The sequence below is a fragment of the Phasianus colchicus genome, chromosome 1, assembly GCF_987193195.1.
Source record: "Phasianus colchicus chromosome 1, bPhaCol1.hap1.1, whole genome shotgun sequence".
Lineage (NCBI taxonomy): Eukaryota > Metazoa > Chordata > Aves > Galliformes > Phasianidae > Phasianus > Phasianus colchicus.
This window is the reverse complement of record NC_143436.1, coordinates 109,756,060-109,783,718: the sequence shown is the minus strand read 5'-3', so window position 1 is coordinate 109,783,718 and position 27,659 is coordinate 109,756,060. Positions and strand designations below refer to the sequence as shown.

Here is a 27,659-nt window from a genome sequence, read left to right as displayed (position 1 = left end):
TCCATCCAGTATATGCAGCTTTTTCTGCTCATAATCCCCAGCAGCTAAAATTCACTGGATTAGAGATATCAGTGGACGCATCTCAGGTGGTCATATCTTCTTATGAGCTTCCTTTTTCCTGAAGTTGCCTGTTGACCTATCGTTCAGTTGTTGCTCATGCACCCACTCACAATACAGATTTCCATTCAAAAAGCCAGCTCCTTGATCAGAGTTAATCACAGGGTTACAGCTCCTTTTGTTGTATAGCTATGGACTACATTGGCAATAAGTATTTTTTTTTATCTCCTCTCTTCTATAAGCAATTATTATAACTCTCCTAGCAAGTAATTGCACAAGGGGATGAAATTTAAGCTTCATCCTTCTCAGTGAACATCTCACAGAGCACAAACATGAATTAATTTTCTCTGCCTCCATGTGCCAGGGAATACAGATGTATCCATGAAAATTGACATAGTCTCTGTTGAAGGGGCCAGGACATCTCTTTCTTTCAAAGAAAATCACTTAACCTTGTGGTTGGAGTCTTCTGCAGGCAGGCTGCCAATGGTAGAGGCAGGTAGGTATGCAATTAACAACATCATTGTTCTTATCCTACATAACAGTGTTAACTGCGGTACTACTGGGTAAGAGGGGAAGAAGAATACCTCAGTTTCTCTTTTTTTTTTGGTATCTGATCATATCTGATCTGATTCTGCCTTTCATGAGAAAGGAATATGCTTATGTATCTTGTACATCCCTTGGGACACAGGTAAATGTATACACAGTACCAGAAACATTAGCAGGAGACAAGGTGAAAACCTTTACATAAGCTATAACCATCATGATGAAGAAAACTTACTTTTACAGATGCTAGTGCTGCTAGCTAGGGTTAAATTAATACTTTTACAGACAAAGAATGGATGTGACAGAAAATGAATTTATTTAAACTGATGTACAATGGAAATCTCAATTGCTTTCAAAAGCCAGCTGAGGGAGAAGTGACTCACATAAGTTGCATACAGGAAGCCTTTTTGTAGTTTTCAGCTCTGAATTTCTTTTTCTCTGAATACCACACCACTTGTGTGAGTGCAGTTATCTGCTGAGTGATAACAGTGTGTTTGACAGTACATAAACATGGAGAAAGACATGGTTCCTACTCTGAGGAACTTACAACCTAAGATATGACGTGGACAATACTATTCCAACACATAACAATCAACTGAAATACCAGCAATCAGATATAAGAAGATTCATTTTAACAAGCAATTGTAATACCAAATATATATACAAAGGCTACAAGGATACAGTGGTATCTTTGTTGTTCTGTATTTATATGTTCACATGTACACAGGCATGAAAGGTAGTGACGGTTTGCTTAAGAGGGAGGCTTTTCCTTTGGCAGGGCTGCTCCAGCTTGTGCTTCCTGAACAAAAATAAGGAAAAATAGGGCAGAATTTAGAACTCCTTCCGTGACTTTACATGTCTGAACACGGGACAGCACAAGCTGAATTAAATTCTATGAAGTAGAGAAACTCAGATTTAGGAGAGGTAGTGTTGAAGAGCTGACAGCTTTTTTTGCCTGTTGAGGCACCAGGTTTCAGTACATATACTGAAACCTATGGCAATTATCTCAGAAGTAGAATTAGCTGAGAATCCCACCAGTGTTAGAAAGAACATACAATATTCTGCATCTGCTGCTGGGAGGGTATCCCATCATCCAAGGGAAAATCTGATGGAAATTCCTACTTCCTGTAGGTAAATAGTTTTATCCTACTAAGTGATTGCTCGATCTTTATTTCTGTGCACAGGAGATGAGACAGTAGGAGGAAGAAGGAAAACTAAAAATTAAATTTAAAAACACATTCTGACAAAACTTGATCAATGCTGCATGCTCTTATTCTGCTTCTGGGATGATTACTGTTTTGAGCTTCAAAAATCACTTTTGTCCAAGTTACTAAGCAATCAGAGTAATAGATTATAGTGTGTTATACTTCTGGTCAGACTCTCCATCCTTCCCCTTTGTTCTGAACATGTTGAGCAATTTCAACTACATTTGAGACATGAAGCCCTTAAAATTTTCAGTGAGATCAGAAAGGTAGAAGAGAAGCTGCAATGAGTCTAACAGTTAAATGTACATTTGGCCCATCAGTTGGGCAACTAGAGCACATGTATGGGTTTGATTAGTTCTTTCCATTCTTGTTTTGAAGGCATTGCATATAACAACATGAACAAAAATGTCAAGTCAATGCTTATTTAAGAACATTTAGAAACGGTGCTGGATATCTTAATACTGACCTGAAAACCTGTTCAAGAGAGAATGTGTCATAAGGAAGTGTACTAAGACTCTTCTTGCTCCTCCACCTCTTCCTTTTCTTCTCCCTCTTCTTGCTTTCCTTCTTCTTCCTTTTCTTCTCCCTCTTCATGTTTTTCTTCTTCCTTTTTATGGAAAATATTTGTAGTTTAGAATGTAATAGGTGAAGGAAAAATAAAGAGTCTTGAAATGCTTTTGTAACTGCAAAGTTCTGTAACTTTTGTAAGTTTTAGAAAAATAGAACAGAAGAGTGATGTACAGTTTTTATTCCTAATAGTCCATGGCTCTAAGCTTTGTGGCATTAATGGGCAAGGCTAGGAATATGAGAATTTTTTTCGGAGATAGGTTAGAACATAGTCCATAGATAAGATGTAAATAGCCATTCCGAATCAAAATGAGAATATAAAGTACATTTAAACATGGCAAAATTTAATATTTTGAATTGGAAGTTTTCTTCAAGTAAACAAGAATATTCATGGCAGAGGAACAAAACTCACAAATAATAATTAAAAAAAAATCATTTGGAGTCAGATAAAAAAAGGCTTTATTTCTGTTTCTAAATTTTTTATTTCTCTTTTTTCATTTCCTTTTTCTTTCTTCTTCTTCTTCTTCTTCTTTTTATAAAGGTGAAAATGCACAATTTACAGGCAATAGTTCTTTCCTCCAGTCAACTAAATAAACTGCTATTTGAAAGGTCGCGTTTATGTAACACAGATAACAATCTGTGTTTATTGTCTTTTAAGAGCTAGTAAATGAAGCGTAGAAGTATAACTCTGCTCTGAAAAACAACCAGAAATAACACTGTAGGCTTCTCTACTCCTTCTCTTCCAGTAAACTCAGGCTCAGAGCAACCTCACCCTCAATGTAAACAAGTTTTATCTAAAAAATGTTGTACTTTTACACAATATCTGAACTACAAAACTTAAAAGAATTTCATCCAGGAGCTATAAGCAAATTACAGATTTCAAAATTAGTTTTCAGGCAGGACTGCTGGTATGGATGTTCCATATAAGCAAAGTTCCATATAAGGATGTAACTTTGCTTTTTCTCTCAGACTCACAGTCCATATAGGAATCGTACCCAAGTAACTGAATCAACCTATTTAAACATGGGCTTCTGCTTTCTTCTGAGAAATGGAGCTTCTACAGTCAGATTTCTGTTACTGGATAGCTGTTTTTAGAGGAAACTATTGCACTAAGGGATCATCCTTACAAAAAAGGGAATATAAGATAAGTCAGGTGAAGTTCTCCTTCCAACAAAATATTTTATCTTTCAGATTCTTTCTGTAGAAGAAGTGTCCTTGGTTATTACTCTTTTTGAAACTTGGTAGAGTGAGGACCTCGAATAATGCAAGCAGCAGTATCTGGAAGAACCATATGTACTACATTAAAGACAAGGAAGGAAAATGAAGTCAAACTGAAGACAGCTGGGCCCTGTCAAGACAAACTAGAGAAATCTCATTTAGAAAGGAGGCAAACACCTAACTGAGCATGCTCCTGAAGTCTGGGAACAAAAGTTTAGGAGCAATGAAGGCTATCAGCCTTCCTCCCTCAACCCCCAGATCACCACTGAAAGGACCCCCAAGGGTGACTGCGCATGCTCTAAGGGGGAGGGTCTTATGTTAATAACTTCTAAGAAAACATTAATGAGTTTGAGAAAATATTTAACGTGCATGAAATTCTGGAGCAAAATATGTGTATGCATGAGCGCAACCAATAAATGTAATCTACACATGAGCCAAGGTGCATATATTGGGCAGAGCCATCCCCTATGTGCCCAGCACTGCAATAAAGGAATACCTGCTAGACACAACTCTTTGCAAGTCAGGTTGATCTTCTCGGTATCAAACTGAGCCAGGAAAGTCCTCAGACAACCAACATTGTTCAGGTAGAATCATAGAATGGCTTGAGTTGGAAGGGACCTCAAAGCTCATCCAGTTCCACTCACCAGCTCAGGCTGCCAAGGGCCCCATCCAACACTGTCTTGAATGCCTCCAGGAATAGGGCACCACAGCTTCTCTGGGCAACCTCAGCCAGCACCTCACTAGCATCTCAGTGAAAAATTTCCCTGACATCTAATCTAAATCTTCTCTCCTTTAGTTTAAAACCATTTCCCTTTGTCCTATCACTACCAGACTGTGTAAAAAGTTGATTTCCCTCCTGCTCACTTATAAACAATGAGTCACCTTATAAACAAAGGTCACAATGACGTCTCCCCAGGGCCCTCTCTTCTCCAAGCTGAACAAGCGCAGCTTCCTCCACCTGTCTTCATAGGAGAGGTGCTCCAGCCCTCAATCATCTTTGTGGCCTTTCTCTAGACCCATTCCAACAACTTGAGTTTCACAGCCTTCACAGCCCTCACAAGCCTCACTTACCTGAAGCACCGATACTCTGCCCATGTGCTTAGGAATTCCATTTTAGCTTTCATACCAACAACCCTGGCAGCAGGCATATGTGTACATACCCATGTATATATATATGCCTGTATTGCAGTTCGGAAGTGGGAAGATTAAATGTGCCCCCTGATTAATTGCAGGTTTGCAGTGGAAAATAGCCTAAAGTAATAATTAATTTTACTGACAACAGTGAAGAAATACTGAAAGCATAAACTTGCAATGCTGTGTAAAGCAGAGAAGCATGTAAGAATTTGTACCTGGGCCTTACAAAATCTGGAAGGAAACAAGGAAAATATACCTTTTGTAGGCAGAACTGCCTAAATCATCAGCATGACTCTTTAATCAGCATAGTGTCAGTCACAGATTTTCAAAGATCTATCTCTTTTGTGAGTCCTTGGCAAATTTTATTGAAGAATCCAGGAAAGTGTATCTTTCATTGACAGCTTTTAACAATTAACTGCCTATTTATGCTCTCCAAAAACATGACTATGATGTGATCAACAATTTCCTCTAGCAGAATTTAATACTGCTCTATTCAGTTTCATGAATAAGAATTTGCAATCTTTTGAGAGATAGAGAGACCAAAAAGGAATTAAATGCACACAAATGAAAGATGAAAGCAAAATGTCTGAAGAGTATACTATACCTCTGCCGCCGCATCTCCTTCCTTGTTTTCCTACATGAAAGACACAAAAAAAAAAAAGGTTTAAAAAATGATCAAAAAAAGAATATCAGAGGTGATACAGGCACAGCACAGGAGAAATTAAGCACTGAACGCAAGGAAATTATGTGGAATTCAGTGGATTTACTTTGGGATAATATCCTCCAGATTAGCTCATGAAGCACATTTGAGCTAAGCATTTACTGTGAAAAGGAGATATAAAAGCATAAAACACAGCTTTCTTTTTCTCAGTTACTTCCAATCAAATCTGCTACATTTGCAAGCAAATCATTAGAGCTTGGGCTTTGTTTGCTTTTGCCTTGGTGGGGGATGGCTGGTAGTTAGCTAGCCTTCAAAATCAAAGTTAAATCAGAATTATACAGAGTTCTATATGTGTTATATATCATCACTCAGAATTTGGTTTGAAGTTCTACTAACTGTTGTAGGCTGGAACAGATGCCTTGGCTCAACATTACCAGGGAATATAAAATACTACAAACTGGCTTTAGACTGTAGATTGAGCCAAAGTGATGAAGAGAAGAGGGATAAAAGAGAGAAAATAAAAAGAGAAAAAACAGTGAATAGAATTTAATGTCAGATACCAAGCCAATTGTTGGAGAGAAGCAAAATGTTACACAAAAAATCAAAGAGAAAAAGCAAATTCAGCAGTAGCACACAGAAGGCATGAGTGACTATGACATTACGTAGAATGAGTTGAGATAAGGAAGTGACCTGGAGTGCCAGGGTTTATATGTGGCCTGGGGAACTGCAGAGAAGGATACAGACTTGCATTTTAATATGATTTTTGAACATGTTGCTAAAATAATTCTGCCCTGAAGTGCGCCTAATCTGTACTGCAAACTGATTTAACTGGGACACCACTTAAAATGATTCTACTCCCCCAAGCTAAGGTCTAAAGTTAAAAATAAAGAAAAATAAGTGCATAGGAGGTCACAGTCTTTTCTTCCAAAAACTCAGAAAGAAAGGGACAGACCAAGCAAGGGTAAGGGAGACCATATCCAAGCAAAATGGTTCCTCAAACATCTCTATCACTGTGGGGATTAGGAACGAAAAGAAGATTAGGAGTAGGTCCTAATTATTAGGAAAGGTAAGTCTAACAAAGTGATCAGGGAAGGAAAGAATGTGTGAAAGAAGTGATTAGGGAAGGAAGGAAAGGTTTAAAGTGAAAAAGAAACTATAATCAAGAGGAATCCAAGTATAACTGTCCTTTGGCAACACAGACTGAGAGCTGCTCCTGTTACTGCAGGATCTGTGTAGGAAACTTACTATTCCAAAATCTGCTCTGGGCTCTCCTGGAACCATGTGTGAATGAGGAGCCAGAGCTGCTGAACTGAGGCAGTCTGAAAACCTGCAAGCAGGTCTGACATGAGGTGAGTGAAGAACAATCTGTTGCACTGTGCATTTATCTCTGCTGCTTCTAGGAGGGAGCTGCTGACCTAAGAATTTTGTTTTTCCTGGCTCCTATATCCCCCAGTAAGAGCAGCAGAAGAGGCATGGGACACATGCAGCCTCTATATGTATCCACTCAGGCTTCTGGTTACCATTCCTGCTACTGGGCTGGAAGAGCATGCTGAAAACACCTATTCATTGTGGTCAAGTAGTTAAACAAGGTGTGCTGGGCTGCAGAATGAGAGGAAGAGATTGAAATACTGAAAATATCAATATAACAAAATATAAACCTTTAAGGCCTAACAGACAACAGAGGTACTCCAATAGCAGTCTCATAAACATTAAACTTCTTTAAATTCATAAAACCCTGACTGGGTAAGGAAATGCTATCCACTTTGTAGGGTAAAACAATGAGCTACAGACATGAAAAAAAAAAATTCTGAGGCAATATGATTGTCTCAAACTTATCCTTCTCATCTAAACTAGTCCTCTGCATGCTCACTGTAGTGAATGAAAATATCAGAGTTTCAAAAGAATGATTCATGCCATCCATACAGCAGTGATAATTACACTGATCTGTGTAGAAAGGCAGACAGATGCAACGTCACTGATGTGATCTGTCCTACGTGACATAGGGAGTGAGTGGGAGGCCAGGATGAAAAATGGGTTTTGTTCATCCCTGGCAGGAGCTACCTTGCTGCCTGCAGTCATGAGTACCCTCTGTAACAATGAGTGGGACAGAAACAGGAACAGTGCTATTTTCTTCCCCTAGGAGCTGGCATACATCTGACATGATGAAGGTGGGTATCAGAGCTGGATGATTTCTGAAAGACTTTTCTCCCCACTTATGATATACCACATAAGAACATTTCAACACAGCCAAGATTGTGCCAGTGAAAGAGTAAGATTTGAAGACATAATGTTTTATGCCCTCACAACCAAAAGAAATCAAATGCACCATCTTGCCTGGTGTTCACATCCTATTCCACTTCCCTCCCTGTAAAATGAGAAGACAAACATACTTTCCATTTACAGTTCCAATCTATTCTGTGAGAAATGGAGCAAGGTGCTTTTGTATAGGAGCAGCATTGCACTATGTCATTACAAAACCTCTCATACACAGCTGCTTGACACATTTGCAGACATGTTCCAGCATTCTGTTCTCATTTGAAAAACATTACAGTAGACAGTCAGCCAGAATGGCAGGTAACCTAATCTAGCCAGGGTATGCACTGCAGCGTTGTGCTGGGTTTCTCTTAAGAGCTGGCATTTCTCTAAAGAGAAAAGGCTATTGATGGCATTTATGTGCTGGCTGAATTCATAGATACATGAAAAGCAGTTGGATACACTTTAAGGAGAAATTTCAGTTCCCTCTGGAGTCTGTTCCCCTCCTCATTGCCACACAGGCAAAATTTTAAATGGGACTTCCAGTGCCTGAGACTTGGATGATGTTGTGCAAAAGGGTGCACCATTCCAGCCTAATGGTTTTGTCACTGTTAAAAACGAGAATGGAGAAAGTACAGAGATGTTTCTTCAGGATAAACACTGCACAGCACAAAACAAAACAAAACCACACAAAATGAAACAAAAGAACATTTGTTTCATTTTTTTTAGTGAAAGGAATGACACATTTGTTACAACTCAGCAGTATGCCGGACTTTCTGAGAAGAGACTCACCTGATACTACAGCACCAGAACAAACCTGTTCTTAAATGCCATACTGACAGAGTAGCAGCAAAAGCATCTGCATCTCTATCTCCAGACACTGGATCTTTTTAGTCTCTATTGGTTCTAGACATTGCTGAACAATATAAACATTTCACTGAGGAGGAAATTTGTACACAGCAGAATCACTGCTTTTCACAGGATTCATCTGTGCTTTCAACCACAACTTTACTGATATCAGCTATCTGCAGGAGAACATGAGTATCATGATTTGCAGCAATTTTACTAGAGAACTGAAGGAAACAGACGTTTTCTTTCATGAACCTTTTGCAATGCAGTTTGAGATGTGCCCATGTGACTTTGATATCTTGCCATGAGGCAGGTAGAAAAGATAACAATGCACTGCATTTCTGCACTGCCCAGGGGTTCCTGCATGGCCTGGAGAAGACGCTGTCAGATATGACTGGCTGTGGCAGCAGTCAGTGCTGGTACCTGACTACAAACATTAACAAACAGATTTATGAGCGCTGCAGATGTTGGCCATCGATAGCAGCAAATTTTTCCACATGGATAGTACTCAGATGTCTAGCTCTAAATTATCCTCCATAATGAGAGTCGGGTTCCAAATGAGCATTAAGAAAAAAAAAAAAAAAAGAAAGCACATGGTAACTAGTGGCAAATGGAAAATATTAAATAAAGACAACTGATTTTATTCATGTAGAGCTGTGTTCCCTGGAGTATTATCTAGGTTTCATATCACCATGATGAAGAAAATGCATCCAAAAGACAAGCAGGGCCATTCTGCAATCAGTCTTCCCCACTCTCAGGCATAGCAGGAGGGCCGTGGTGTGTTTTTTCATGTACTCAGCACAGGTAAAACCCTCAAATCACAAAGGGGAAAAGGAAAAATTACCTGCTGATCTTCTGATGGTGGCTGAGCCTCTTCATGGGCCCCTTCATCTGCACCGTGTTCTGTATGTGTCTCAGTTTCACCAGCAGTATCAGACTTTTCAGTCTCCTGGAAGCAAAGAGGTCATTGTTAGTTTCAGGACACACAACCAATAACTCATTTCTATACTCCTGACTTTTTTATTTGATGAGAGGTTTTTCTATTTTTTCTTTAGCACTCAAATCAGAATTTACCCCTTTGGACATTTTTCTGTGAAAGGAGAATATTGCTCTGTTGGTAAATTCATGAGGTTTGTATAGGGAAAACATGAATTCAAGTACCTCTTGCCAGATTCCCTAACTCTCTGTTGAGAGTTTAACAGAAATAGATGCTCACCCTGATGGCACGTTCTGGCTTCAGAATAAGAAGGTTTTTTTTCCCCAGCATGCATGCCAACTAAACTTCACTAGGAAGATACAGAAAAACAGATATAATGAAGGATTTTGTACACAGTCTCTTGATTGTGTTGTTTAAAATCATCAGGTAACTATTTGCAAAGTAATCTATCTAATCTATTTATTCCAGCACTGTGACCAAGCAGCTCATAGAAGGCTCTTCATTTGAAGTCCTGCCCAGGTTAGGTAGATGTGAAAAGTCCCACTGGATCACAACCTGTGTGAGATAAAAGGAAACTACTATGGTTTTGAATGGAAATAGGTAGAACAGCAATAGCATAAAGGGCAAAGTCACATTATTTGGGACAGGTAGTTCTGACAGATTCTAGAAACAGATGTTTCCACTGTACTTTGGGAGCTTGTTAGCTGATGATCATCAAATAAGAAAAAGATGGATATATTTAAATAACCAGATAATAACTGAGCAAAGAACATAATGCAACAGTGAAAGTGCTAATAAGCACAGTCCTCAGATGTATGAGGTGAAGCTGAAGGCAAATATTAATATCATTGTGTGAAGCAAAGGAGAAACCTCCTCTGGATCACTCTGTGCCATTCCAATCATCCATGCTCAAGAAAGAGAAATTCAGCCTGGAACAGGTGCAGAGGGGGTTAGAAGAATGTTTGAGGGAATAGAGAGCCTGTCTTATGACAAAAAAAGCTTCGCTACTTTCATCTATTGAATGTAATGCAGTGAGGGGACATGATGGTGCTCTAAAAATAGACCAGAGTACATATCAGAGAGGGATAGGATAAGGAAGAGCATTGACGTGTATGCAAAATAAGTATGAACCAGCTGTAAATAAAAACTCTAACAACCAGCAGAGTGAAATCTTGGAAGAGTTTTCTAGTAGATAGTGGAGGCAGTGGACCTAACTCACTGAAGGGTATTTGACCAATTCTGAGAAGTGTTAACCTGAAGTGGTTGCCTCCAGCAACTGGGAATTGGGCTCAGAAGTCATGCCTGTGCCATCAGAAGTCCTATACACTATGGGCAAAGCAGTACACCCCTGAAGAAAAGAGGAGGTCCTCTCCATTCCTGTGACCAAGCCTTTACAACCACCTGAATGATTCTCACACTATTTGCTCACTCCTTTACACAGCTACACAAATGCTTTTGCCATCGTGTGGAGGATGGCTGGGGACAGCAATGAGCATCTGGGAGCAAGCAGAAAGAGCATGGAGGATGGAGGAAGGACCAAAGGCTCCTTTTTTCTGGCAACACTGTCTCATTGGAAGACTACATAAAACTGTGGGCTTGTAGTATGGTGATGCTGATGGCATTGTTATTAAAAACAGACCTACAGAGACACTTTTTTGGCTTAACTTATCTTTCACTTTTTCTCACAAGAAAACAAAATACTTTGATTAAAATGTGTAGCAACACAGAAACATATTGGTACTCTCTTGTGCAACATTGTGTTTGTACATTGTTTCTTTAAGCAAACGAGTAATTTCTGTACAGATACTTTCTTTGTAGCAAAATGGAAGGGTTTGTAGCATTCATGAGATACAAATTGATGAGAAATGTGTTTTCGGCATCTACCCTAACATTTCATTTTAAAATCCCCGCAGACAGTATTTCTTGGCAGATACATGAAACGCGTAAAGCATGAAGATGGCTTTCTAATTAAAATGTATCTACTGTGTATAACTATCTCAGATGAATCATATACTTTCTCAGAAGTAAAAGTGGTGTCTGAAAGATGTGAACTCCAGAATCAGTCGGCTAGCACACACATGGACACACACAGAGTTCTCATGGAGCAACTGCAAACACAGATAATCTTGCTGCAAGCTACCTGATCTCTGGAGTTAAGAGAAATGGAAGCAGTATTCCACTTTGGTTAATAAAGCTGTCAAAAAAAAAAAAAAAAAAAAAAAAAAAAAAAAAGTGCTTGTCCCTGAAAATATAAAGCAATTAATTTTAATTGCCTGCATTTCAACCTTGCTAAAATGCTCAAAGTTGTTTTAATACTATTCATTGTCTTAGTTTAAGTAATAGGCAGCTCATTGACAGAACAATTCACTTGTGTCACTTTAGGAAAAACAAAACAAAACAACCTCTGTATCCACAGCTCTTAATGGGCTTCTAACAAAATAACAATATTTCAGAGCATTTTCAACCATATTAAGAGCAGTCTCAGGTTAAGCGTAAAAGTGGGGATGCTTTGAAAAGAAATGTATTCAGGTTTAGGGGCAGCTGAGAATGACAAAGCATGACTCTAGATATACAAAGTACATTGCTTACAAGTTTACATCTATCTGTACATTATTCTGTTCATGTCACTAATTCAAGATTAACTAAGATCTTTCAGAATCCTATTGGTAATTAGAGTGGTCTTTTGGTCAGGCAAAAATGCCAGCCTGTCATGAAAGATGTTAGGAAGTTGGAATAGAAGTATTCAAGTCCGTGTATTCCTTCAAGCGAGAAGGTATTTCATATCAACAGACTAAAAAAAAAATTACTAACACAAACATCCTGTCTGCTTTTCTCATCAGCATAGGGTGGTCAGACACCGAAACAGGTTCCTTGGGACAGTGGTCACAGCTCCAAAACTGCCAGAGTTCAAGGAGTTCAAGGAATGTTTGGGCAACGTTCTCAAACATAGTGTTTGGTTTGGGGTGGTCCTGTGTGGAGCCAGGAACTGGACTTGATAATCCTTATGGGTCCCTTCCAACTCAGGATCATCTATATTTTTGTGATTCTATGACATCAAATGCATTACTCATCACCATTAAATGATGCGTTAGAAAATATGATAACCAGTGTGATGATGAGGCAGAGAAAGAGAATTGTTTGAACTAAGTCACTCTTTTGGAAGTACCAAAAATATGTATTGATCTTTGATAGGACCATTGAGTTTTATGGCCACATCACATCCTTTATAATAATAATAATAATAATGTACTTAGTGTATAGTAAAATAAAAGTGATCTTTTCCTGACTCCCACATTGTCCTAAGCAAATACTCAGCATTTAAAGCAGCCTTTGCAAAGATGTGCAGAAGTTTTCACATGCATCAAAGTTCTTCATTGTATTGGAACTGGGAAAACAGTGGTTAATAGTTTTGTTATTTGTACAAACAACAAAACTTGTTATTTGTACAGCAGTGCCTTACCAAGACACTTCAGCATTGGTCAGAACATTTTTGGCTGCAGGCAGAAGTAGGTGCCTATTTAAGCAGCTGCCCCCCAAACTGTTTTCCGGACTCCCTAGTTAACTTTGATGTTGATTTGATATTTCCTACTGAAACAATTGAAGGTTTTTTTGGAGAGGATTCTTAAAAAGTGCACGATGACCAACTTATACATGTGCTGCAGATCTAAGGGTCTTCTTTACATATCTGTACATTCAGAAGTTTTTTTTTGCATTTATCTTACAGTCAATCTGGCCTTGGAGACAATTTTGTTATTATTTGGATACATCAGACTCACCCTGTAAGCTTCCACATTAGGCTCTGCCACCATCTGATCTCCAATACCTAGCAGTAACAGCTCAGTATAAACACTGGATAAGTGTCTGGTAACGAGTTATAGCCACATAATGCAGAGACATATCAAGGCTATAAGAAAGAGAACTGGCAAACTTGAAACAGATGTTGCACTCAGCAGGATGATGTGACAATGAATTTAACTTCAACTTGTTAGGAAATTTGATTTTGTTGCATGGGTCTCTCTGCTTGCCCTAGAAAACAGGCTCAAAACAGCCTTGGGTCAGGATGCTAGTGGGCTGTACCGTGAAACAACCACATAGTCATTAAGGAGCTTTTCTACTCCTGGTGCAGTAAGAGTTAAAAAATGGAAAAGGAAAGAGAACCTTCTGAGGCAAGAATAGTCAATAAAGAAAATGTATCAGCTTTATATTAAATTTTATAATGATTCCATGAGGTAGTAACACCCATAAAGCAAATGATTAGGCTGTTTTATGATGTTTCGCCACCCCACAGTTTACTTGTTTTGCAAATTATTACAGTATTCCAGGAACCAATGAAGGGGAGGGAAAGAGGAGGGGAGAGGTTTAGTACAGGTGAAGGGATTAATAGGAAACTATCTAACTTCCTCATGTCGTCATCAACAGCTCTTCCACACCTGTCTTGTTATCCCAGATTCATGCTGCTGAAAACCATTGTCACAAATCACCTATTGTACTTTATGCTAAGGTTGAATTGACAGTCTAATGAAAGGAAAGCAGAAGCAGTACACAAGGTTATTTATATAACAGAATGTAGACAAACTGTCATGCAGTGAGGATGCTAAGAAATACTTCTAAAACAAATGCTAAAACACTCATATATGTATTTCTCAATTCAGAAACAGATCACGAAGGGATGTAAATAGATGTCTACCCTTTACAAAGATTTTTTAAATCAACTCTCATCTTATTTCCATTTTCTGGACTGAAACAATCCCCATCACAACCAACGAAGCCATTAATCAGCATAAATCACACTTGTTCTCACACTGATAGCACTAATAGTTATCTGCCCAGAAGAATGCACTGAACATGTTATTTTCAACATTTAAAGCTGTCATGAATCAGAAAATGTAAGAGACTTAGCTGACATCTGGGAACGAATGAATTCTAAAAAAATGCTACTTGGCTTTACAGATCCTGTATCTAATAGAACCTTGCATGAAGGAAAAGATAATATAAGAATTGGGGAGATGGAAAAATGCAATTTTCTTTATCTCGTTGATCCACTACATATCTTTTATAATGATTATTGTAAGTAATACCTGCAGTCCTTTAAGCCTCTCATGCCTCTCTGGATATTAATTCAATGAAATCTCAAAAAAACCTTGTGAGGTTGGCAAGTAACATTTTTTTCTCTTGGTGGAAGATGGGACAGAAAACAGAAAGTTTAAATCACTTGTTATTATCACACAGGGTCTGATAGACAACATTTATAGCAGCTGTGGTTCTCCCCTGGATATCTCTTCATCCGTAGTTCTCAAAACACTTAGCAAAACTTGCTTTTCTCTCTGCTTTTACAGCGGAGGATCAACAGAGGCATCTACAATGCTGTTTTACTCAGAGTTGCTAGACAGTTGGCAGCTTAGTTAGATCAGAAAGCAGATCTCATGCTCCAGGGCAGCTCTTCATCCAGGTCATGACAATACAGCGGAGTTCTATGCTGTCACTGACTCATCACTCCTTTGATTCAATTTGTTTGTTGAATCACCCATGCTAAAGGCAGCAACATTTGATCAAACATGGTTGTGAGATAAGATAAGAGAGCTGTAATATGCTCTAATATAGCCTTTTACCTATAAAAAACTGCTAAAGAAAGAAAGAACACATTGCTTTCTGGAAAAGGAAGAAAGATGAAAAAAAAAATGGATCTCCTTTGTCATAAATATAACATTTTCAAAATACTGTGGATAGAGAAAAGTGAGTAGACTTTCCAAAGGGAGCTTGTGAAGTCAGAGTAAGACCTTAATTTATCTTAAAGGAGAGGGACTGACACACAGTGCCAATCTGTGTGTACCCGTTCAGAATGGAATGGGTCCAGCATCCCAGCTTCCCTGCTGGAGGCCAGCACAGACTTCATTTGCTCAAGGTTTGATGCAGTCAGGGTGAAATGAATGCTCCTTGTGATTGACACAACCTATAAATTTATTTGGGAAGTTCTGCATCATTTAAAAAGCTGAACATGATAAAACCTGACTGGTTTGTGTCAAAAAGCAAGAAAGCAAGAAAGCAAAGAAAGCAAGAAAGCAAGAAAGCAAGAAAGCAAGCAAGAAAGAAACAATTATCAGATGGAGGCATGGTAACAAGCCTGCTCTGAAAGAAGGGAAGACAGAAATATTTTTTAATACTGAACCAGCCATATTATTTTTCCCTTAAGAACATTTTGTTACACTGGCATCTAATGTAATGCTTGTCACTATCCTTCATCTGACATGCTGAGTCACTGCTTATCTTTGTCTCTCATTAAAATCAAATATATTACCCCCAATGGAAGGACAGCAGTGCATACCTTTGTGCCTGGAGGAGGAGCAAGACCCAGGAATGAATAAATAATATTTTCTTCTTTAGCAGAGAAAAAGGATTCAAAGTCCTAAAAATGAAACAGACAAAAACAAAACAAAAATCAGAGAAAAAAGACAGGAGGAAGAGACTAGCCCAAGCAAATCTTTCTTACACTGATAAGAATGACCGAATTTGTATAAGTATCTGCATTATCTCAGGCTTAGGAAGAATAGTTGGATAAAGAGAACTTCATCCTGGTTGGCAAAATGAACAATTGGTCAAATCTCTCCAGAAGCCTACACTTTAATTATATCTACATCAGAATCAGATGAACTTAAGCATCTCATTTTAACGTGCCTCAGCTATACATACAAAAGCAAAGCTATTCCCATTCAAATACTGAGATAAAGTGTGCTGTGAGTAAGAACACAAAATAGGCCCTCAAAATCCTCTGCAGCTTTGTGGAAATGAAAAGAGAACACTCAATATAATAGCACAAGTGATATGATAATAAGGAAAACTTAATCTGGTTAGAGTGCCTTTTAAAAAAAAAGGCACTCTAACCAGAAAATGCAGTATCTTTTCAGACAAACTTAGCAAAAGGTTGTGTTGCTCCCTCTAATGTATATGTACCATCCCAAATGTCTTGTCCAAATGTGAACTGAAGATATAAATCAGCATCATAAATGGCCATTTTCTCTTAAGTGCCAGAAACTGAAAAGTAACTGAAAAAATGTGATGTATGGTTCCTATTCTATCAACTAGAACTCACATGGTCTTTATGTTCATCCATACAGCCTTTCTATTGAGAAAGAAAAATCTGCTATCACTGAATTGTTTCTGAGGAATTCATTACTCACATCTTACACAGAAAAAACGTTAATATGTATCTAAGAAGTCAACCACACTGCTTATACATATTGGCCCACAATCACTCAGCAGCTCTGTAAAAGATAGGGATCTAAACACAGGTCTGCTGAGTCCTAGATTACTGCTGTGACCACTTTATTATCCTTCCTCTCACCCCAAATAACTCCAGAAATAGAAGCCTGTAAATAAGAAGGTGCTGACTCATCCCTGAGATTTGTTTGTAAAGCTACATTAGGACCTGAGTTGTTTTTTTGGGCTGCTTTAGTATTTTCATAAATGTCTGCCAAATGGTATTCTAGGGAAAGGCTGCAGCAAGTAATTTAGAAGCTACCCTAATATCAACAACACTGGAATCAATGACATTTCAGTCCAGTTTGGAGAGGCAATATAGCTTAACAGCCAGGCCAGATGACAGCCCATTTCACTGATTTATCTAAAGGACAGATTGGTTTTCACACAGACCCAGCAATAGGAACTGCCCAACCTGGGAGAAGCCCCAGAACACATTTCACTCTGAACAGGTAGAATACCTGCTGATGTTTCAGATTATTCATTCCTCAAGCCTTTGCTTTTGTTTCTGTGGGGTATCCCTTCTTATTTAACCCACGTTTGCCGTGTTTAAGAAAGCCACTGTTTCAAAACAGATATACTATGGTAGTTCATTCTCTTGATTTCTGTTTAAAGAGAAACCTATTGATTTCAGTTTACAGATAAAAGCAGTTTATTTTTCATTTCCTTCCTAGTTTTCTAGGCATTCGGGTGTGTTTTTTTTTTTAAGCAAAAGTAAAGACAAGAGCTACGGAGTGCTTGGTATATTTAGAAAGTGACATAGACACAGACATCTGTCTAGACATGAGTGAAGAAAGAGATTAAGAAAAAGATCAAATAAGAACTTAATTGCCAACACTGATGGATTAGAATGGAAATTTGAAACTGGTGCAATAGCCAAGCATAGAAAACAAATCAATTTCTAATCTGTTTCCTCAAATGCCAACTAGATAACACTACGTATATATATTTTTTGCTTATACCTGATTAAAACTTCATTTGCTGTAGGTTGGTTTTTTTTTTGTTTGTTTGTTTGTTTTTGTATATTTCATCTTATCTATCTCCAGTGGTTATGGAGCAGAACATGTTTTACAAAGTCTTAGAAACACAGGACAGCTCAGGTGGGAAGAGACCTCAGGAGACCATCTAGTCCAAGCTCCTACTTGAAGCAGGATCACTACTTAATTCAGACCAATAATGAATTCCTCTGTGTTTGTTGCAGCTGCAGCCTTTAAAACAGTTGGAGGTTGTCATGTCTCTATTCAAATCCCTCTTTCTTAGGGGAGGAAGAAAATCTTTATCCTGAATTTTTATTTTCCCAAACCCCTGAGTGCAGGATACTGCTTATGTATATACATGTAGATGTGTGACTGGGAAAAAAACATACAGGACCATCAATGGTAAGGGAAGTGAATGAGGAATGAGGAAAGAAAAAAGAAGATAGAAAGGAGAAAAAAATAAGTCTTACAAAACAAACAAATAAGCAAAAACAAAAACAAGAAAAACACTCAGTGGTGCAAAGAGCTTGACTTTGCACCCAGTGAAAAAGAACATTAAGAGATACGACCTCCAGTTACAAATATACTGGATGAGAACTGTTTAAGCTAAAGGGCAATTTTGGCATACAAGGAAATGGGTATAAACTGGCTGCATATATACAGATTACAAATTCTAGGCTTCCAGATGTCATGAAGCTGAGACCCTTCAAGACTCTTATAACAAGAACAATATATTCTAAAGGGACTTTTATGACTTCAGGACTGGAACTTCACTATCCTCCACTCTATTTTTCCTCTGTGCAAAGACAAAGGAAGTGGGAAACTGGGGAAAAGTTAAGGTATATACATTATGTAAACATCAAACAGGGCAAAACAGTCCTGGGTTTCAGAATGATTAGTCTGTTGTGCCCGCAAAGGTTATGCAGGAAAGTACAATGCAAATCCCCAGCTCTGTACTGCAGATATACTGTGGAAGACATCAGGTCCCTCTGAGGAATTTTGCAGCAGCCTGCCAGCTGCTGGCCATGCTCTCAACCATCCCACGCCATCTCACTTCATCTCACTCTGTAGCTCCTCTAAAGCACCTTCTCCCATGGAGAAGGGTAAGAACCATGTATTGATATTTTTACCTTATTTATTTGGAAAGTGTGCTGAGATGTCATGCAAAAAATGAATCGTTGTTATGCAACCACTGGGGTCATTAGATATACGCTTGGCATGTAAGAACTCTGGAGACTTTTAAACTAATTGTAAGTTTGATTTAGTTTTTAAATCGGTAGCTACAATTAATTTCTGAACTCTTTTCCAAACTGAGATGTTTTTGAAAGGACTTCTCTTTAACATAAATTTACTTTCAGATGCGGATTATTTGGCTTCCTAAAACGGCTTCACACATGGAGTAAAAATGGGATATTTATCATTTACTGGCAAGGCTGACTGGCTGCAGTGCTTTGCAAGGCAATTACTCTTCAATTCACTAGATAACCTCTCTAGGGAATCTCAGAAATATTTATGGCAACATTGGCTGCCACAAAATCCAGAGTAAGATATATCGAGTGATACTTTATAATGGTACAGATTAGATGTTAAAATGTCCATGAAATCTAACCTACCAAGTTCTCTTTCAAAATTCCTGTGAGAAAATGAGGAAACAATTGTACTCATTACTCAAACTACCAACTTTTTTTTCTCAGAGTACTTCAGTTAATTCTGAAAACATTATGACATGCAAATCCCTTCTCTCCCAAAGCAACCTTTACAGTAGTTCACACAGGATTTGCTGAGTAACATAAAACTGGACACACTATGTGAGCTGCGTTTCAAAGTACTTTGCAAGTTCACTTCAGAGATCATATCGGAGTACTTTACAGCTTGTATTTTCATACGTACTATAAGCAAAAAAACTGTCTCTGGTTTCTCCTTTGAATCTCAATCCTAATATTTATGTTGTAAAAGTATTATATCACCAATTTGAACTTTCTCAAAAGAAATAACCTGTTACAAGCACATGTGAAGATGTGTTACCGTTTCTGTTATGAAGAGTTGGATTTATTGAATAAGTAATTTAATTTCAATAACTCAAACCACACATAAGAACCATTCCAGTTAAATATATTTCCTGTAACACAGTGAAAAAGAAAGATGCTTGTTCACAGCCCCTGGTGCCTCAGACATCTGCTTGACTTCCTAGCAGTGCAGGGAACCAACATACACCACACAAAATTAACTGAAAGTTCAAGAATTGAAGTGCCAAACAGCTACCAAGTAGGTCAATATTGTTAAACCACATCACTGAGCACTCACTACTCTGAGAGCAGTCGAGTTGTTTTCATAGTCTACACAGTCTACATATGGTTATCCTGTGATACTGTGTGAAGAACACACAGTATCACCTAGCCAGTACTGATTTTGGTCTTCAGGAGCTGAAGAATTTAGGCAGTGAGCCTACAGCAGGCTAATGTGTGAGTGAGCAACACAGCAGGAGGTAGGAGAATGTGAAAGGAAAAGCATGGAGCTCCTCATAGACAGCAAACTCCATGCATAAGCATAGGTCTGCAGGGGATAATCAATTTAGTGATAAGCAGAGTTTCTCTCATCACTTTTCCAACTGTATTTTTCTCTTAAAAAAAAAAAAAATCTTATCTTTAATTTTCTTTCCATGCCTAAAAACTTTTTCTAAGAATTGGTCCTTGAAAGTGAATCTCTAATTGTCTTAAGGAGCTTGTTTGGGGACACTTCTTACTAATGAAAAAGTGTCACTTTCTGTAAAAGAAGACTGTCCAAAGGCATTAGATTTTCAAATAACTTCTTACCCCACAGTACCGCTCCTCATTGAAGATCTGTGGAGGAAGAGGAATTCCATTTTGAGGCTTTTTTTCTCCAGGAACATTCTCTCTCATCCATTTCCTGTTGTCCTCATCACCTGCTATGTCCATTTGCTGAAAGTCAATCTTGTTGGCCTCTAAAAAGCCCACTACCTCTTGCTGTTTCTTTTTGATCTGGTTAGGAAAGAGGAAAAACAAAACTGCTTTTTCAAATTGAAATTTGTTTTCAAAAAGCAATTAATATTACAAGCAGAGCTGATGCAAGTATGTCAAGTTGGATCCACTGCTCCTGTGCCTCCTCCAAACCTTATGAAGATGAGATTGAACACTTCTCAGCACCCAGTCCACTAGTGTTAGTTTTCTTTTCCCCCAGCTTCCTTTTCCCCTCCATCTTAGAAAAGAAAGCCTCCTACTCTGTTTCCAGATCCGTGAGTGCTGTGTACAAATAGCTAAACTAATCCTGCCTACATATGTAGATATGTACATTTTCTCCTCAATATACAAGACCTTCCCTTTTCCTACTCTTTACATGTGACATTTAGATTTCAGAGCTGTATGTTTCTCAGTTTCTGTTCTTAAATTCTATGCATAATTAAAGTAAGTGAAAATCAAGAACAGTTTAATTCCTATGCTTGAATATTTCCCACATTATAGACAATGTTTCAGCATGGCCGTAGAAAGCATGACATATAAATAAAGCATGTCATACAAAGCTTAGAACTCAACTGTGGCCCTTATTCCTTTGATGTACTGTAGTACTGTATAGACCTAGGATCAAGACATCAAGCCTATAGCTTATTTATCCCTTTAGCTTAAAGATGCAATAATAATCATTATACTTCTCTACTAAAGGGCTGCTGCTCCTAAGTAACAGTTAAACAACTTCCCAGTTTTGCCTATTTCTAACATTTCCACACTTGTAAGGCCAAATTTTTTATCCTGCAAGAACTACAGTATTTGAAGTGCTGTTTGGACAGATCTGTACAAATTCCCTCATGCTGCTACTTGGTCACACACAACTATATTACTGCCTAGCACAATCCTGCTCCAGAGATGACTCTCCTTCCAGTTCTGTTCCTCCATGAAGCAACTTAGTGTGATATAAAGATGACAGTAGCTAGAATGACTTATCCAAGTAAGTTTTACACATAACTCATCATATGATTTGAAACCAGATCTTCCACAAATCAGAAATCGGAGTGCTTGAATTTAAAGTGACACCAACCTAGTGTAAATCAATTTGCAAAAGGCAATAAGATGAGAAATACCCATGGGTTATGTATTTCTATAATCTAATAAACCTCAAAAAGCTGAAGTAGTCTGCAAGCCTATTCTATTGGTGGAGTAAATTTTTATTATTAAGCATACAATTTATTGTTCTTAGGTAAGGATATCTTCTACCTATACAGTTACATCTTGCTTATAAGAAATAAAAATATATAGCATTTTATGTGTGTTAATCTAGCAGCAGAGGTTTATGGTGAGCTAGCAAAAGCAAATAACTTTGAATGCAAACACTACTCTAATGTGTTCACAAGCCACAAGGCTGACAGTTCTCAACCGTGCTCATTTACATTCTTATTTTCAATTGTTAATTAGAGGTCATTTTCTTAATGGCCATTTAGCTGCATGTTTATTTGCTAAGCACACCCAGATGGCAGAAAGGATTGCCTGAGGAACACATGCACACTTCATCGGAGGAGGTGGCATTATTTTGTTTGTATAAAGGGTTAATAACATCTGCATGAGCCAGTACTAAGAGTTCTAATGCTTGCTCTGAAAGCCAGAGCATTCAAGTGCTGTCAGCTGCAATTTCAGCATCAGCTTGTCCCTTGGAGTACTGAAAGAGATACGGCTCCTGGAATAGCAAGAGCCAGATAGATAATGCCTCTGAGGAGATAAGGAAAACAGAACTACTGAGTCTGTGCTCCCCTGCATATGGCTGCAGCTATAACTTTTAGAATAAATACTGGATAAACAATTTTTTATTCAGTTTAAAGTTCATAATACATGGGAGGCTCAGACAGTGCCAGGAAAAAAAAGAAAAAAAGAAAAAAAAAGAAGAAGAATGCTGAGGATAAATAAAGCTACATGTAATTATGCCTGGATAAGGATAAGGCAAGATGTTTTTCATGATGACAATAATAATAAACTATGCAGGAGGCGATACTTAAGACTTAGAATGACTAGGACTTAGGCAGCATAGAAGATTAGGTGCCTGAGACATACATGAAGTATGAAACCATAAGGCGAGCCTCTGCCACGGTCAGCACCAATAGCTGGGCAACCGTGAGAATGTCTCTAACAAACAGCACTCGGGCAAATCTTCCAGTTCATAACAACACAGAGGACACACAAAGGTTTTCCCAGAATGGATGAGATTGCAGGAACTTGTTTGTGCCCTCACTTGTGTCTGATGGCATGGGAAGAATTCAGATTACTCAACCATAGATTCTCTGGAAGTGGTGGTGAGCAAGATATCATTTCATCAATGCCATTTTCCCTTTCAACAAAGCTTAAGTTCTGCTATGCCTAGCTGACAGTCCCTTAAATTAAGAAAGAACGCTTTAAAATAAATATCATCTAGCTAGAGTGTAAGAGCTGCAGATCACCGTAGATTCACCCGATGCGTAACTGAATGCTATCTATATTTTTGAAATCCAGAGCATTCCCACTGACCAGCTGCCTGCGGTAGAAACAAATGGTATCTAGTCAGCAACTTACTGCAGTGGGAACATCATTGTCAGCAGGCAAGGCTGCTGCAGCTCTCTTTTCTAACTGAGACACAATCTGTTGATCAATATTCTTATTTATTACATTCTAACTTACTATCAAGTTATGCTATCAAGTATTATTCTAATTAGTCTACATCTTGCTTGGTCTTTCTGATGTGATTGAGTTACTTTACAACTGAGACCTACAGATTTGAAAGCGAGTAAGCTAAAAGAAACAGAAACACTGGAAAAAAGTGGTTTTAGAGGTGTCCTAACCATAAGCACTAGGAAGCAAGACTTTAGAAGACCTCTGTGTAAGACCTCATGATACACTTGGATTTTGCAGGAATTTACCCATTTCTAAATACTTCTGTGGCTAGTAACAAAATTATTGTAGCACTGAATGCTTCTTACAAGCCAATCATTTAGTACTATTTTTTTTGCTGTGTCTCCACTCCTGCTTGCCTTCATGCATAGCTCAGTATCAGCTATGTTTGGCACAGAAAGATCATTAAGCTAAAGTTATTTAAAACAAATTTCTGAATCACTGAGGGGAAAAATACAAACCAATCTGCCCTAGACCTACACTGAATTATATCACTCAACCATCTGATCCAGAGCACAAGAATGCTGCTGGGTTCATTGCATTCACTTTTAAAAAGTACTTCTTTACGCAACAACCAGTTGCAATTAACAATGTAATTGTGTACCACATAAAATATGAATTATTTTAATTCTTCACTAATGATACTCTGCTGACCTACAACAGGAATGGTCAGAACCATCATATTTTGAAATTCAGAATGAACAACATGCATGATGGAGACCAGACACACTGAAGAGATCATCAGTGCTACTAGGACAATTTAGACTTCCAATTTAAAAAAGAATTTAGGGATGAAATTCATTCTTCCAACAGATACTCTGGTTTCTCTTCAGATCATATAAATCTTTTGCCTTTTACTAAAAATTTCCATGGAGAGGAATAGCAGAAGTTGCAAAGGCTGATACAAAATTCATAATATAATACTATACTGGGGTTTATGTTAGCTCCTTGAATGAGTGAGTTTTACTTAATATATATCAAAACTTACCAAAAATTCACTGAAAAAATACCTACCACCTATTTTAATGAGTAAATGTGGAAAACTTCTCCAGCTGAACATTGTGTTTACTTGGAATTAAAGTTATATACCAGTAATCCAAACACATGCTGCTTTCTGAGATTGCTACAGCTATTCATACAACCCACACACTAGCAAAAAGGAAATACAGAGGCATATTGCCTGGCAGAGATGCCATACTCTTCCTTTCAATATGTCTGGGATCTCACTGACAGCTTTTGAAGGCTGCTACCATATAGTGGAGAATGGCATTAATAAGTTTAAAGCCAACTGCAGTTCACTGGCATCAGTTGTCTTTCTCAGAAGTAAAAACTGACAGCAGCAATGCTTAATAGTACAAAACGATGGGATAAAGTTTTCATGTTGCCCTGTGTTCAGTGTAGCATACACATACACCTCTTCATTGCAGTCCAACAGGAAAGGAGGTAGTTATTGCTGAAAGCTGGGAGAGAGATGCAAGAAATGTGCATAGCAAAGAAAAGATTTGGGTTCAGATAGAACTAAGTATATGATATGCTTAGTTTTAATTGCTTAAGTGACCTCCTGAATGTCAACATTTAATTCAAACACTCCTTTGCTGAACTACAACCCCAAATCTGTATCAGGAATGGCAACAATCCATGTCAGAGTCGCACATCTATCTTAAAGGAGGACCAAGATAATGGTCACAGCGCACACAGACGATGTCTGCAGTGGGATTTTGGTCATGGTCACACCTTTTCTGCAGAACAGATGACTGTTAAAGTGGGCAGGTAAGGCTCTTGTTAGGTCAAACAAAGCAGACCAAAACAGGAGATCAAATAGGAGAAAAAAGACTGCCAATGCACACTTTGTGGCAATTTACAACACTGTTTAAGTAGTCACTGTTAGATTACAAATTAATAAACCTGCAGTTACCAACCTCCTTTTCTTCTTTCTCTGTCTTGCATATAAGGTTTCTTATTAAAAAAGGAATAGTAAAGTGTTAAAGGTAAATTCAGAGTGTCAAGCTTATAAATAGGTGGGGAAAAAAAAAAAAAAGCTGATGAGAAAGCTGCAAAAGCTGCAAAATTTCCTTTGGAAGTTTGAATTCTAGTGAATATCTCCCTGTTCATTTTCTAGAGATGATGGCTCTATGATCAGGGCATGATGGGGTTTTTTTTGGAGCTTTTAAACTCTGGAAGCTTCTTAAAGACATGAGGCTAGTATCAGAGAGACAGAGATGTAGTTACAGCTATGTGCTAGCACCAGCCAAATTGTTTAGCCATGTCACTGGGAATGAGTGACTGCCAAAGGAAAGCTGCAATCTGAGATGATATGGGAACTGGATATAAAAGGAAACAGTCCTTTCCCGGTTCCCACCTCCCACAGTCTTCCAACCTCTCTACTATTCACATGCCCTTTCCTTCAACTAATACATTATGCTGACAGCTACAGCAGTAGATCTCAATTCTAAGAATCAACAGTACCCCATTTTAAGAGGTACTTAAAAAAAAAAAAAGAGGATGGAGAAAACATTCTTTCTGCAAAACTTTATTCAGCTTGCTTTGACTCCAGGCTCTTTATCAGACACAGATCCCATTCAGCAGGAGCAGTGTCCTGAAGTTTCCTTTAAAATTAAATACATTAATTTCTACTAAAAACAACCTACTTTAGTATTTGTGCAAATACAATATCCATTTTTTCCTTCTTCAGTTAAGATATTTTGCATATACTTCTTCAAACAGAAATAAATCTATTAACTGACAGATAATTTATATGGAAATGTTATATCTACAGTACAATCTGACATGCGAGCAAGTTTGCATTAACATCCATTTTCTACATCTTGAGTTGCTTTCAAAAATAAAGTGGTCAATACAGATGAGAATAAAATCAGTGTTTTCCTTTTGCATGCAAACTCAGGCTGTTCTGGGATCTTCCAGGCTAATTTACCAGCTTCATGCCAGCAGAAAGAGGCGTATGTTAAATGAGACACCTACCGCTGTAGACCCCGAAGATGTGGCTACAAAGACTTTGATCACCATTTTGACAGTGATGAAAATGAATCAGCAGAGCACGCCTGCTATCCACAAGTCAACAAAGTCCCGAGAGCAATCCCAGCCTTCAGCAGGACCTAGATCCTAAATGGGTGCCCCTCACAGCAATCTACCAGCTTTAGCTCCCTCTCTCCTCAGGGTCCCAGGTTTTCCCACTCCATTGGCTCCTAGGTATTTCGGGATGAGGGGCCAGTGTGAGGATTGGGTAGTAAGAAGAGCCACAGCAAGGGGTTTGCACCTGCCCCTGGCCTTATCGAATTAGATTGACAGGATGGCAGTCCATAAAAGGCAAAGGAGAGTCCTGCACCAATGAGTCAGGGCTGGAGAAATGTTCAGGAGAGGGGGAAGGGACAAGGGACAGGGATCAGGCAACACAGTGCAGGGGAAGATCACAGAGCTGTAGGGTAATGTTTAAAGTTGTGTTGGTTCGGTCTCAGTCACCTTCAGCATAAAAGGGCTTGCACCCTATCCCTGACCACAGTAAGGACATTTTTTCACATTACAAAAGGGAGGGGAGGACAGGGGGAACATAAGTTCAAAAGTAATTATAGCAGAGATCAGAGATTTCTTACTGTTACAAGTACTCCCAGCAGAAAAAAACTCAGATCATGATCCAAACTGCAGGGCTCAGGCACTTCTCTGAAATGACTATGTCAATCCATTTTCTGATACTGAGGAGGGTGATTGGACCGATTGCATGTGTGCAAACCCTATTATTGGATTCTCTTCCTCCTCTTTGCATCACTGGTGAATTTTTCCAATGCACAAGATATAAGAGGATGTCCAGAATTCTCGGTAAAAAGAATTCTATTCTACTGTGTTATCCAGGATGCACTTTTTTCTATCTGGCTGTTTTCTTCTATCGCAAGACAGTCACAATTCAGTGTCTGCCTGCACATATTTGCTCAAGAAGGTCTCTCAGCACGAAAAGTATTTAAAGAATGTTAAATACTGACAGATTACTTTTAGATTCTAAGGACCAGGTTCATTTCTGCTCTAAGCTTGCAACGTGATACTGAGTTCAGCAAGCTGACCTGCAGTCAGAGATAAAACTGACCTTATGTACATACTAAAAATTACGATTGAACATCACAGTGTCCAATCCTAAAACTACTTAAAATGGAATATAATCCTTCCTTACTAGGATTGATTAGAAAGAGCACAAGAAAAATGCTGCTTTAGAAACTAAGTTTTTTGCACATTCAAACTGCTACATGAAGCTGGAAATGCAGCATTTCATGTATTGAACAGGAATCCTGAAAAAAACTCAGTGAAAACTAAAAATAACAGTATGGATATTTTGCACTGTTTACTGTGGCTTGC

General features: G+C 38.3%; 1 protein-coding gene and 1 non-coding gene across 2 annotated transcripts; one reads left to right on the top strand and one right to left on the bottom strand.

The window, feature by feature from the left end:
• Nucleotides 1–893: 893 nt before the first annotated feature.
• Nucleotides 894–26,553, bottom strand: SH3BGR (SH3 domain binding glutamate rich protein). Its single transcript, XM_031612497.2, has 7 exons — nucleotides 26,280–26,553; nucleotides 20,469–20,654; nucleotides 15,747–15,827; nucleotides 9,332–9,436; nucleotides 5,329–5,358; nucleotides 2,272–2,412; nucleotides 894–1,399 (listed from the first exon to the last, which is right to left on the bottom strand). Exons 1-6 carry the CDS (start codon nucleotides 26,322–26,324, stop codon nucleotides 2,314–2,316), a joined length of 546 nt encoding a protein of 181 aa, XP_031468357.2. The 5' UTR covers nucleotides 26,325–26,553; the 3' UTR covers nucleotides 894–1,399; nucleotides 2,272–2,313.
• Nucleotides 24,114–24,238, top strand: LOC116242133 (U5 spliceosomal RNA). Its single transcript, XR_004169671.1, has one exon. It is a non-coding gene; the product is annotated as a U5 spliceosomal RNA (small nuclear RNA).
• Nucleotides 26,554–27,659: the final 1,106 nt, after the last annotated feature.